The following is a 13,221-nucleotide window of genomic DNA, read 5'->3' on the forward strand; positions in this document are numbered from 1 at the left end:
TCGGCCCCGCTGAGCCTGTACGCTTTTCCCTGCAACTTATCAGCTACATTGGGTCTACTGTTTAATGCGTCGGCTTACTTCGACTAAAAGCGCGAAGCGCGAAAAATTTCTATAATTCGTGTTTGAATCGGCCAATATGATCGGGAATTGCATATATTTTGCTATAATTTTTTTTTTATCCCCTCTCTGCTCACGTAATCAGATTTACCGGTAAAGCTGAATGAGCTGTGTTGGAAAAGATAGGACCCCTGAATAAGAATTAAACATCTTCGGGTACACCCGTTAGTATATTGACTTCGTTACACTATGCTATTTCGTTACCTCCCATATCTGCTATGTCAAGAGATATGGAAATCGCCAAAACTAAAAGGCACACAGGATTTCAAATTGGTATTGCTTTACTGGCAAATTATTTTTCCCTGCGGGATGGTATTTGTCCTGTGGGGTTCAGATCGCTAGAACAAGAACATTCGGCGACAGCCATTTAGCGATTTAAACATATATGTTGTATATTGAATATATATATCGAAGTTTTGGGTCACCACAAGGGCATGCCTTCTCGGTCAAGGTCTTCTCGCTGCTGATCGTTCTGGTACACTTCTTGGAGTTGCATGTTACATGGCCTATAACTTCATATGCCTTGGTGCGTCGTGGCACAGTAATGACCGACGCCGAAGTCTCCATTTCTATAAATTCTACGTATTTTCATGGGGGAAGGGTACCCAATAATCAGGTGTTCGGCATTATTAAATCGCACACCCAGCGCGAAAATCTTTTGAAAAAGTGGCATAAATTTCAAAATAAATACTTCAATTTATATTAATTCACGAAATAATTTTGAACCCCTTCGAGCTCGCCCCCCCAATTGGGGGGTTTGGGGTGCGGCAGTTACGGTCCTGTTCCCCACTACCCAGCCCTTTTGTCATCACAGAGCAGCTATTTGCTTGTTTAAGTACACAAGACACACAACCACACCAGTACGCAAGACAACCGCCTATAACTGCATCATAAAACGTATTGTGAACCAATACCAGTAACGCTCAAAATTTCGCGAAAGCTTTATTTCACGTCAAACTAGTGGTGCTGGTTGCGTTTGTGAGGTAAAAATGAGGTTTTGTGAACAACACGCAATATAATTTTCGATACATACATTCCAGAGCAGTCAACTGGTAACGGTAATTGCGAATGTGTCTCCTTGAATTTGTTAACTGTCTTGCCTATAATTTTGAACAAATGCGTCTATTCCCCACCAGAAACCATTGAATTCCCCACCAGCGGGGAATTCCCCACCGTTTGGGAACCACTGTCCTAGAAATATAATGACGGATTATTTAATTTTACCACGATTCTCGTCAACCCGATATACTTCAACGGTAGAAATATTTCAACACGCAACGTGTCGGTACAAAGATAACTTGGTAATCTGCTACAAGAATCTTATCGGGCTACTATCCGACTCAATCTTCAGGTCAACAAATCCGAGAAACCCGGTGAACTTTGCCTTCTTCTGATTTCTTGCTCATCCCGATGTAAACGTTGCACATAGTTTAGTAACAGGGCTTCGGGGTATAATCCGTGTATATAATAGACGACGCCGGACATGTATTCACTTAAAATTGGTTCTGAGCGACCGGCCGGATACGAGCATGCGTCACGAGAATTTGTGACACGCTCCGTCTATATACTTTTCACTAGCATGTGATGGTGGGGGACTATTATGTGTAGCTCAACACATAATGTTGCATTTGTATAGGTGCACACTGCATATGCTCTTGTCGCATGTCCTTGCGTGTGAATAAAGCCGAACATGTGTAGTCTGATTTCAAGTGAAAGCAATGATGACTGTAGCATAGAACTTATAGTCTATTTGAATCAAAATTAACCCTGTTTATCACGCATCATATAGACAACAGGAACTATAATGGCACAACCTTCTTTTATATTGTAGTTACTATACTACTGTATTCGTGTATCAATCCGTTTTACTGTACGTCATACTGAAGTTAACAATGGCATACTGCAAAATGTAAGTTGTTAAAATGTTGAAAACTCAAGGAGACAGCGTGTGCTCATCCCTTCTTTTTTCGCAGATTCCTCGTTTTGTGTCTGTGGTGCGTTGCGATTGATAGTTTCGCAAAAGGCGGGTTCTCCGTGCAACGCGATTCTAAATTCATCAAAAGACTGATCGGTCAAAGGTAATTTTATTTACAATAATTAGTTATACCGAAATCATCGAGACTTGTAGTTAATCATCACCTGAGTTATATAATTGCCACGTGAACTTATTTAGATCATTCAGCGTAACAAATATGGCGTAGGTAGCAATTATATGCCTGGCAAGGTGTCTTGTATCCCGTGTCTATAACGCTGATATCACCAACATTCTCATGTTAGAAGTACCGAACCAAACTAAATATAAGATTGGTAATATGTAATAACATAAATAATACATGATCCACGAAAATTTCGTCATTGGAACCAATATCGACTAAAAACCGCTAATATTACGATGCTTAAAGCTTGCGTATGGAGTATCCTTCTGTGTCTATGTCAATAGAATACCTCCCGAGCAATTCAATATAGCCGATCGCTGTTATCGCGATACCGTATTATCATATGCTGAAATCAATATCAACGGCAGTTTACCTGTTGAAAGTGAAGCGGAAGTATTTGTGAATTCGGCCTATATAATGGAAAATCATGAAACCTGTACATATTATGACTTTAGATCGATTACCTAAAAAGTTGTATCATAATAGTACTCTGCTTTTATATAAAAATTCACATACCTCTACACGTAAAAGTGTTAGCTTTGAAATCGGTTTAAATGAGGTTTCAAGATAGGAAGCTATTCCGCTTATATGTGTGAAATGTCACTTGACAAAATCGCGATTTTCAAAACAGGTCTCGAGGTCCTATAAGGAAAATTTCGCGACAGTGAAGTAACCCATATGAATTAATCTGATATGATTCCTCTCGTACGACTTATTTCATATGTCCGCAGTCCGCACGTACAAAACTTATCATCCAGTCTTGTTCGCTGATGAACATAATTAAGCCATTTTGATGCGTGGATAGTTTTATCGGGCGTGAGATCATGATCATGACTGATTGAAAAAATCGCGCGAAGATCATCAAAGAAAATTTGTAAAACTTCGAGAAAACCAAGGACCTGTTTCGTTGCAGTATCTTGTACCGAGTCACGGGTGGCCGGAAGGGAATGAGCAGGGCCGCCGTGAACCAGGCCATTCGTTCGAGGACGCTCGCGCTCCGTCGGAGAGAACAACGCGCCGGCCTCTTGCCGAAGCAATGCCCCATGCGAATGCAAATCAAGTGCCTGCGGATTTCACATAAGTGCAACGCGCCGATGCTTGTGAAGCGCAGCATCTCCGAGAAACAAATGAGTATGCTTTCTATTACCAATTATACATAGGGAAAAGTTCAGAGGTGGTCAGTTACGAAGTAGGGGAGATGTGGTACCGATGGATCACTGGGACCGAAAATACTTTGAAAATTCTCTATGATAATTCCATAATTGCACTCCGTGAACTTGTCTACAATTGCATGCTGGCAAAATCTTTCCTCGCATACAAAAAAATTCGACGTGCGCGAGCAATGGGGTCTCTCACAGATGATTTTTGTTTTAGGGGGTGTAAACTAAATTTAGATCGACATATACATTTTTCTTTGTAACCTTCAACACGAACAAACCAGCAATCATTTTTATTGCGAAGTGTAGGGCTTGTATCAGGCTATATAATGACACCTATTATTTTTTTCAGTACTTTCCTTGAGTGGACTTTTTTTCAATTTATGTATAAAATTCGTAGGGTGGGGACCGATGATACAATAGCCAAATCAAGCAAAATAATCAAGCATACTAATCACGAAACAAATGAAACATGCCTACGTATAGAAAATCTTTATGTAATAATTGCATATGATGTGTTATCGCTATAACGAGGTATTTGGAAGTCACACTGTCGATTTTCAGGCAATATGTATGTACCCTCAAATTTATAAGTCCGAGCCTAAATCGAAACGTGATTTTATGACAACATTTGAGTTATTATTTATTCTATTTTTTGACAGTTGCGACCAAACATTCTTCTTTGGCTTGCTGTAGCTTAGATTATAATACTGACCAAGAAAAGTAGTCACATTTGAGTTTTTTAGGGTATATGTGTCATAGGTCCCCGGGTCGTGTGTCATTGGACCCACCGGGTGGGGACCAATGACACGTTCGAGCAACAAATTTTGAACGTCCATTAATATTTTTTGAGAAGACGGATATTCATGTATATGTGCGCGATAGGTGGAGCTTGTATCAAAGTGCTGAGCCAGCAAAAGATCTGCTGTTTTCGGCTGAACATTTCAGGGTCAGCGATCATTTTCCGATTTTTGATCCATCGGTACCACATCTCCCCTACTCGTTTTTTTCGGAATATATGTTCAAGTATCATTTGCGTAGATGTCATACTTACACAAGTGGTTATGTTTTCAAAAACTTCCAATTCTATTTGAACACTTTTTTGGCAGAAATATTTGCTTTTCTACAGTTTCGATTTAGAAAACTAGAAATCTGTTTTAGGATGAGTTCTTTTACGAGTGAAATTGCCACGAGAATCGCATGAAACATCCTCTGTATCACCGTGTACCTGAATATATTTTCGAAGACTCTATCTGGTCGGGTTACCCGCGAAGATACGTACTGCAATTTTCGAAAGCAGCCACATCAGCTTTACTACTAAAAGTATACGCGACCCCTCGACCACATCTACTGAGCACTCTTCAAACCTTTCAATTTCCACTTTCTCTTGGGGTAGCTTGACTTGTCTCGGAAATTATTACCTCTACTTGTTATGGAGTAGTATTTCACTTCGTTTCTTCTAATTCTACTCGAGTAGCAATCCTGATTACTTTGACGATCCTCGGAATAGTTGATCTTAAAAACTATAATTACAGACCTTTACCGAATAGCTTTATATAATAATACCTGATTTGTACGCATAAGAATTAAATATTCCCACGTATAAAACTAAGTCTAATGAATTAATTATGTTTGAGTCTAAATTCGCATTTATTTGTATAGTATCAATGTAATAACATTTGCATTCGCATTTGCTGATTCTTGATAGATGAACACGAGATATAACGAAATCAATGATTTAGATTGGGCCTCTCACGCTGAAAGCTCCAATGAGCTGCATCGGATCACGAAACGAGACCTCAGAATGAGACGAAGCCGAATGCGAGTGCGTGTCACCTGTGGTACTTGTTACGCATCGAAATGTTGGAACTGAGTACTGAGTACGAACTCCTGCTAGCAAGACAGTGAATAATGATGGGTACGATTTCCGGATGCGGGAGTCACCTACAGTATGAAAAAAGGCCGATCGAAGATACAAGAACATATCGGAATCATAAAATAGTCCAGTGCCACTACGTATGTGTGCCTCTGTACGAAAAGCAACAGCGTACTATACGCTTCTGACTTGTCGCCACTCAGAATTATTACATCGACTTTAAATTGGTGACACAAACCTTTCCATTTGTCTCACATCAGTTCCCTGCGTATACATTGATATAAAAAAACATACGGCAGATGCTAGATGATCTTTATTCTTCAAAATGTATCATATTTTACTCAATTATTGCTATTGGTAGCAACTTCACGCATTATACTTGAATTTATATATCATACACGACGCGATTGCTTACAATGTTGTTGCATTCTTGATTGCTCTATTTAATAATTAATTATTTATTATTCACTTACTACTTCCGTTACTTTATTTAAATATCAAATACAGAAATGAAATCTAACAAAATATATCTCGTCTGAATTTCCGTGAGCAAATATTTCATAAGCTGTTTTGTTTCGCTTTTAGGGAAGTTATTCTTAAACATTTTGACAAGCGCACCTTTGCGATTGTAAAAAATTCTCGCCCCATCCCCTTATCTGCACGTCGGCAAGAGTATTGTGACTGTTTGCAATCAAAAACGTACGGTACCATAACTAGGGATGTGTAAAATCGAGTACCTGAGCGATTCGCTACCGAAAGAGTATGGATGATGCGGAAAGCTCAGACGTGCAACCACAAAAATAATCTCAGTCAACCACATCAAAGATAATTGGGTATTTCGTCGACCATACCTATATACTCTGTTGCAATTATGACAATTCTGTGAGTTGCTCAGGACATCACATAAATGTCATTTCCACTAACTTTGGAGATTTGTATACTACATACTTTGTATCCCGTGATAACATCATTCGAGGTTTCAAGGAATCCACGATAGGTAAGTATGAAAAGTTTAGAAACTACAAATCTTGTTGATAGAATAATTCTTTTTGGAAAAGGCGCATAATTTCAGAACTAGAACAATCGCTTCTCACTTTATTCGATTTGAATCATGACAATAAACACCCGATACGCATTCTAGCTATGCGCATCTCAGACAGGAATTGGATATGCGTCCAGCCGACTGGAGTTTAATCCCATAAATATAGTTATTTGTTGCAGAATGCTACCACAAATTTTCAATCAGACCTAAATATTCGTTGTCATCCGCAAGCACTCCCGGCTCCATCTATAGAACGATGTTTTTGTTGTTGTTGTTTGTGGTATTCGTGGTGTTCATCGACTAACAATGGTCATTTACACCAGGCCGATTTTCTTTATTTTGATTCCGGAACTGCCGGCTTGTAGCACGGCCCACCTTTAGGCATTTTAAGACACCGCTTACGCGGATGAGATGGCGAGGGGGATTTTACACAAACCTTCAACACTTAGGTAGGAATTTTGGAGTCGAACTCGGTCGGACTCGAACCCGCAACCGATTGGTGTTGCAGCTGTGGAATTATGGCACTACGCTATCTCGCCACCATATACAACGATGTGCGATACAAATATGTTGAAAACTACTACTTTCCATTAGACAAGTACAATGTACGAAATGTATATAGAACGACATACCTCGTACATTGTACGTGTATATTGAAAGTTGTCTACAGATTTGCATCGCAATATCAAATGGCATTTTAAAATGATCTACGACATTCCACGGAATGTTGTGAGTTAGCGTGTGAGTTAGTTGAAACTTAATAGTCGCTAAGGAGATAACGAATATTAACAAGAATGGAATGCTAACAGCTTGTAAACGTAGCCCCCTATCGCCGCCAGCTCAGAGATGTCATATGCGTGTCACATAAAATACCTATACAAAGGTCATGGGAGGATTGTGTCACTTTATGAAAGCTGGTCCCAGCACTGTCCCTTTATGTTAATACGACCCATCCGGGCCATCACGTACTTGTACCCCGTATGCATTCTTTATTTGGAATTGGCTTACCTCATCGCTAGGGCGATTATTTTGGCGTGTCAAAATAAGTCATAATTTTGTCAATATTGTAGCGTTTGGTTAAAAAATTGTCGCAACTGTTTACAAAGTCAAAAATAATCATCACCTGAATTTCGTTTGTATCGTAAATGTTTGCAGAATCGGTGAACTTATCATTTGACATTCTACAGCTTATAGCCTACTTCATAGGCCTACCGTTGTAGACGGCCCATAAACTGCTCATTGTGAATCATAAACGGTCAAATGAAACAAATAGGTTAACGTGGTGGTCTACGTACCGCAATAACTGAAGCAAGACTGCGTCGGCAATGTACATTGGTTCTTATATCAAGAAGCGCATGATAAACAATTGTGATATTGTAGACAACATTGTCAGAATGAAACAACACGCTGTGTCACCAGCAGTGTACGTACGCACAACTTCAGTGTTTCCCGCCAACAACTGCTGCTGTTAAACGTTCTTTCTCCATTCTTGGCAAGCTACTTAAGGACAGATACTTTCTACCCGAGAATGTAGGAATGTATCTTTCGTTGTACTACAACAAATTTTAATTATTCCTACCATAAAGTGTGATGTAGCCTACTGGAATTCTTCATGGGTTTAAATGTAATTTTTTCGTTTAAAAATTTGTCAGTTTTTAAGTCAAATAAGTTTTTTCAGGCCAAACTATACTTCGTAAGGACAGACAGTTCTAACCAGAAAGGAAGATAAGTAGTGCAATTCTAACATTACGTGGGAAAACACCTAAATTCACATACATGAGGTCAAAATGAAGTTTTTTAAGGTCAAAAAATGTCAACATTTTGATTTTAGCTCTTCCTTATGTCTTCCTTTTTAAGGTCAGAAATCGCCCTACTCATCACAGTTTAACAGTGTATGTGCTACCCTCACACGTTGGAGAAATGACATAATAGTTTAATAATTCTTGAGCTATGCACCTGAACAGAACAGATATCCGGAGTCACATCGATTTGAATAAAGTTTACTCGAGATGACACCAAGATAAGTATCGATTTTATGTCTACGGCAGTTATTAAATCGAATTCGGATCTATTACGTTCAAATCAAATGACAATGTGTGGTACAAATGGCATAAAGCAGGAGTCGGCAACCGTTTTTGCTCTGCGGACCCGGTCCCAAAATAAAATTTCTTTCTCGGTCCGGTGTTTCAAAAACACCATTTTCAACGTTAAAAATTGATGGTACCTCGCGGACCAGTAACGAACTCCTCGCGGGCCACCAGTTGCCAACCACTGAGATAAAGGATTGACGATGGAAAAAACGATGAAAATTAATGTCAAGTTTCAAAGCGATGAACTTATCTGGACAATATACATGATCAGAGCAGTAACAGTTCCTAAAGTTTGTAATCAATATACGTGACCAAGTATATACTATTGATTTCCACAATGATCGAGGTTTTAGTTACACAACCATGCCGCTGTAACGGTACAATATGTGTGCAATTTATTTTTGGTGATATTTGTAATGAACCCTGACTATTTCTGCTCTCATGAGTGTGATAATTGAATTACCTTTCGCCATATAGATCGCATAGATAGTAAGGTCCGCAGAACCCGCATGCCAAACCCGATCGGAGATCATCCTTAGACCTAATTTCTATGTATCGTGTCAGCAGCTTTACGCTGATGAATAATCTTGCCAGAGTGATCAATTACTATATTGCCTACTCGCGCTTCTAATGCGTTATCGCAATTCGCTTCTAATGCGTTATCGCAATTCGCTTCGTCACCTCTATATACTTTCGGTGCGGATCATAATCTTCGCCGCATTGCGACTCTAGTGATTTGAAAGATTTGTCATCGCCAGAGCGGAAATATCTCATTTAGATTACAGCGAAACGTTTCGTTATGTGACTCTTCTACAACGCCAAGAAAAGGTTCCCATTCTCCTAATAAATATTTACACTTTGCGCCTTAATCAGCACAATCTTTATGTCAATCAAAGACATTTGCTAATACGCTGCGATCTCATCTTGGCCGTATTTGGTAAAATGAAAACAGGTACCGAGGCACACAGTGGAACGATATAAATACATCATTATGTCAATATCACAGTTTTAGAGGATTTACATATATGCATCGGCCTTTACGCAATATCATTTATTGTTATGAGTTGATATGTTGAGATTTATGAACGCCATGTAATAAATATATTTTCAACACATCTCGACACACGTTTGTCCAGATAACCATCTTGCCTAACCGGTAAACGTTAACACGATTCGTATTGTGATAATATGGAAATAGTTGTAATATTGACTTTGCGATGGTTTACGCTTACGATATAGACGGGAAACTACCACTTTCCGTCCCGAAATTATAGTAGCATAGTGGGGAAGAGGGACTTATATTTGCGAATATTTGATTACCTGGAAATTTAGAGATTCACAGATTTCACTCTCATCGTATGGGACTTCCTTTATTTAGCTAATTTTTCCAAGCTATGGGTGCGAACAGTTCATCAGTTCGGTTTATCAACGATTTTTATCAGTTCAATAAACCGCAAAAAATTGAGATACAACGAAAAGATAGGAAGGTGTCGAAACGACTAGGAGTAGTCTTTGGAATCAGACACCCACCTTGGCCTAGGCGATGAATAGAGGAGGCATGCACACTGAATGAAACGTAAAAGAAGATAGTATAGAAAAAGCAAGCGACAACAATGGGGTGGCATGTCACGGAAGTCGAGATCGATAGGTCACGTCTTGGCCCAGTAATCTTGAGGGCAGACTAGTATTTATTTAGTAGAAAGTTTTCCGTAAAAGAACCCCTCCTCCAGCGTGTGACCCGGTGAATGAATGATTGCTTGCACAAATATTACACGGACACACGGCAGCTCAGCGTTTTATAGCAATATTAGCATCTTTGATCGAAATCCAATGAATCGCAACTTTCAATCACTCTCTTCATGGCAGTGACAGTGACGGAAAGTATGCTCGTATACACGTATACACGTATGCCCGTGTAGCGTTAGCTACTTCGACGTTATAAGGCACTTCGATTTAAATCAGGTTGTTAAAGTCAACTTGCGTCGCGGGCCGGATTCAAACCTTCAGATTGCTCGCGGGCCGTACCAAATTGTTACTTCGAAATCCATGCCCTTGTTTTTCATTGAATACTTCATTATCAAGCCTATATTATCATACGTTACATTATATTACTGACCAAATAGAAGTACGATTCAAGCAGCACTTTTATTCGCAAACAACCGAATTGCCGAAAGAAATACCTTGGTTGGCCATATGAATACTGTTATATATTATTACATCGCGATTCGGGTTTCGCAGGAGACCGGGGACCTATTGGGTCATCATAAGTGATACCGCAGTGCGGTCACAGATATTTGATTTATACTTTTGTGTAACTATTATATTCTTTAAGTATCCTGAATATAACGGTTTTGTATTGGCGTTTTCGCTTCTGAGAATAACTAGTTTTGAGCCAACTTCTCCATAGCGCTCTGAACTCATTGGGTGCACTTATTTGCATTCTCGGCATTGGGTATCAATATCATCGACTTGTTCCTAATAGCGACTAGAGTGAAACCATAAGATCGCTGCCGGATGCTGGTTATTAGGGCTCTTCAAAAATGACTTTTTTCTCGAATCGTACTGGCTACTTGATAACCTTGTTAGGTTACCTAATTTAAGCCTACACACAAAATTTGATTCAATTCCAGCCAGTAACCGCTTTGCTACAGGAGAAGAAAGTTTCTATTTACTATATAAAAATAAATAATAAAAAATTTGAAAATTTTCTGTTCACCCCATGAAAGTGTTAGGCTGTCTATAGAAACAATGCTCACCAAATTTGGTTCAATTCCAACAAGTGGAAGCGGAGTTATTGCCGTCGAAAAATTTGGATTTGAATAAAATAGTATTTACGGTGACCGATTCTTTGTTTATTTATTATAGTTGTGCTCACCGTAAATACTATTTTATTCAAATCAAAATTTTTCGACAGCAATAACTCCGCTTCCACTGGTTGGAATTGAACCAAATTTGGTGAGCATCGCGACGCGAGCCGGAAATGATCCTGACGACGACGACCCGGCTGAAGATGATCCCGACGACGACGAATCTGAGGGAGAGGACTCGGCCGATGATGAATCTGATGACGATGATCCGAGTGATGATGATGACGAAGAAGACGATGAAACCGAAGCAGAAGCAGAAGTGAACCTGCGAAGGAATGAATTTATATTGTGCCGATGATATTTTATTGTCATTTCACAACTGTTTTTATGACCATATATATTTGAAATATCTTGTATTGCAATAAGTCCTTTTAGAAATAAACGCCCGCGTCGGGCACATACAAAAAAAAATGAGCATCGTTTCTATAGACAGCCTAACACTTTCATGGGATGAACAGAAAATTTTCAAATTTTTTATCATTTATTTTTATATAATAAATAGAAGCTTTCTTCTCCTGTAGCAAAGCGGTTTCTGGCTGGAATTGAACCAAATTTTGTGTGTAGGCTTAAATTAGGTAACCTAACAATTTTATCAAGTAGCCAGTACGATTTGAGAAAAAAAGTGATTTCTGAAGTGCCCTACTGGTTATAGTGTGGCCTATGAACAATTAACATACTCGACAGTTCCTGGCTTTTTTAATGTAAGTATTTTTTACTAAAAATTGAAGCATTTAGAAATATGCTGGATAATATAAGCATTTTTTAAATCTACTCAGAATTGCTCCGCGGGCCAGATGTGGCTCGCTGGCCGTATGTTTGACACCCCTGATTTAAACTATTGTTTCTTAGATTCAAAGAGCATATTATACATGGCATATGCGACATGACATTACATAAGCAAATATCCCATTTCTCCATAACTTTGTGCATTTCTATCCCCTCTACATAGATTCTTGACACACATACCATAAAAGGGACAAGTAACTGCTACACGAGTTCACCAGTTATTCTTAATTCAGAGACATCTTATCAGTGCAAGGACCATATCACTCAAAATCTAGGAATATAGTGTGTGGATGGAACGACGTAATTATGACATTTAAAATCATACATATATTTGGCATTACTGCCGTTGTTGAGAGTAAGTTCAGATCAAATTAAACGAATTCCGAGTTCAAGAAACATCAATTCTGTCGGACGGCTTCGCCCACCTCAGATGTTTCCACGTCCTCCAATGGGGGCATGTCCCTAGTTTGAGAACCACCGGTCTAGAATGAGATCGTGAGCTTTCCATTACGCCGCACTGGCAGATTAGTCGTTTATGAATAAGCTACAAATTATATTCGGGTATTTCCGGATTTGTGCAGATTTAATTGTTTACTGTGTGTTTTTCAGGCAGCTGAGCCGCTGAGTATCGGATGTGAGATTGATTGATTGATTACATACTTTTTGATTGCGTTTAGGTTGATGGACGTGTAGAATTGACAGTCAGATCGGGTGTGACTGGTGGAGACATCGTCGTTTTGTTGCTTTTGTACTCATATGGCAATTTCTGTTTTAATCTTTGTAATATACTCAGTATAGTCCCGCGATGCCAAATCGTTACTGGGCTGAAACGATTGCCAGAGCAGTCCACGAATACTGGGAGTCAAGAAGGGACCTAAGTTTAAAAATTAACACCCTGTATCATAACAAAATCGCTTCATAGTGATTCCGTAAACGTCAGGTTCGCTACATCGTTTACGAGGGTTGTCCCCGATATTTGACACAACAATCTGAGATGCGTCATCTGCAACTAGTGTTTCAAGTAGGGATTGGTTGAAGGCTGGATTGTTACAAAATATTTCAAGATCATCCTTCTCTGTACATCAACTAGGTAGATATAGGGCATAGGCGGATTTTCAAAACTTTCATCA

General features: G+C 39.2%; 2 protein-coding genes across 2 annotated transcripts in view; one reads left to right on the forward strand and one right to left on the reverse strand.

Annotated features, from left to right (window-relative positions):
* LOC145438848 (uncharacterized) overlaps positions 1-13,221 on the reverse strand; it is a 115,673-nt gene that overhangs the window by 77,794 nt on the left and 24,658 nt on the right. The window lies entirely within an intron of this gene.
* LOC145438840 (uncharacterized) lies at positions 1,914-5,816 on the forward strand. Its single transcript, XM_080316204.1, has 4 exons — positions 1,914-2,026; positions 2,091-2,195; positions 3,187-3,404; positions 5,173-5,816. The coding sequence occupies exons 1-4, from the start codon at positions 2,010-2,012 to the stop codon at positions 5,301-5,303; spliced, it is 471 nt and encodes a 156-aa protein (XP_080172330.1). The 5' UTR covers positions 1,914-2,009; the 3' UTR covers positions 5,304-5,816.

This window comes from Botryllus schlosseri, chromosome 5 (genome assembly GCF_051294905.1).
Source record: "Botryllus schlosseri isolate E-star chromosome 5, Bs_hap1, whole genome shotgun sequence".
NCBI classification, from domain to species: Eukaryota; Metazoa; Chordata; class Ascidiacea; order Stolidobranchia; family Styelidae; genus Botryllus; species Botryllus schlosseri.

Bases quoted from the DNA above. Each gene is read 5' to 3' on its own strand.
- LOC145438840 (XM_080316204.1), top strand. The intron at 2,196-3,186 runs GTAATTTTATTT...GTTTCGTTGCAG, and splicing joins AAAAGACTGATCGGTCAAAG to TATCTTGTACCGAGTCACGG. The intron at 3,405-5,172 runs GTATGCTTTCTA...TCAATGATTTAG, and splicing joins CATCTCCGAGAAACAAATGA to ATTGGGCCTCTCACGCTGAA.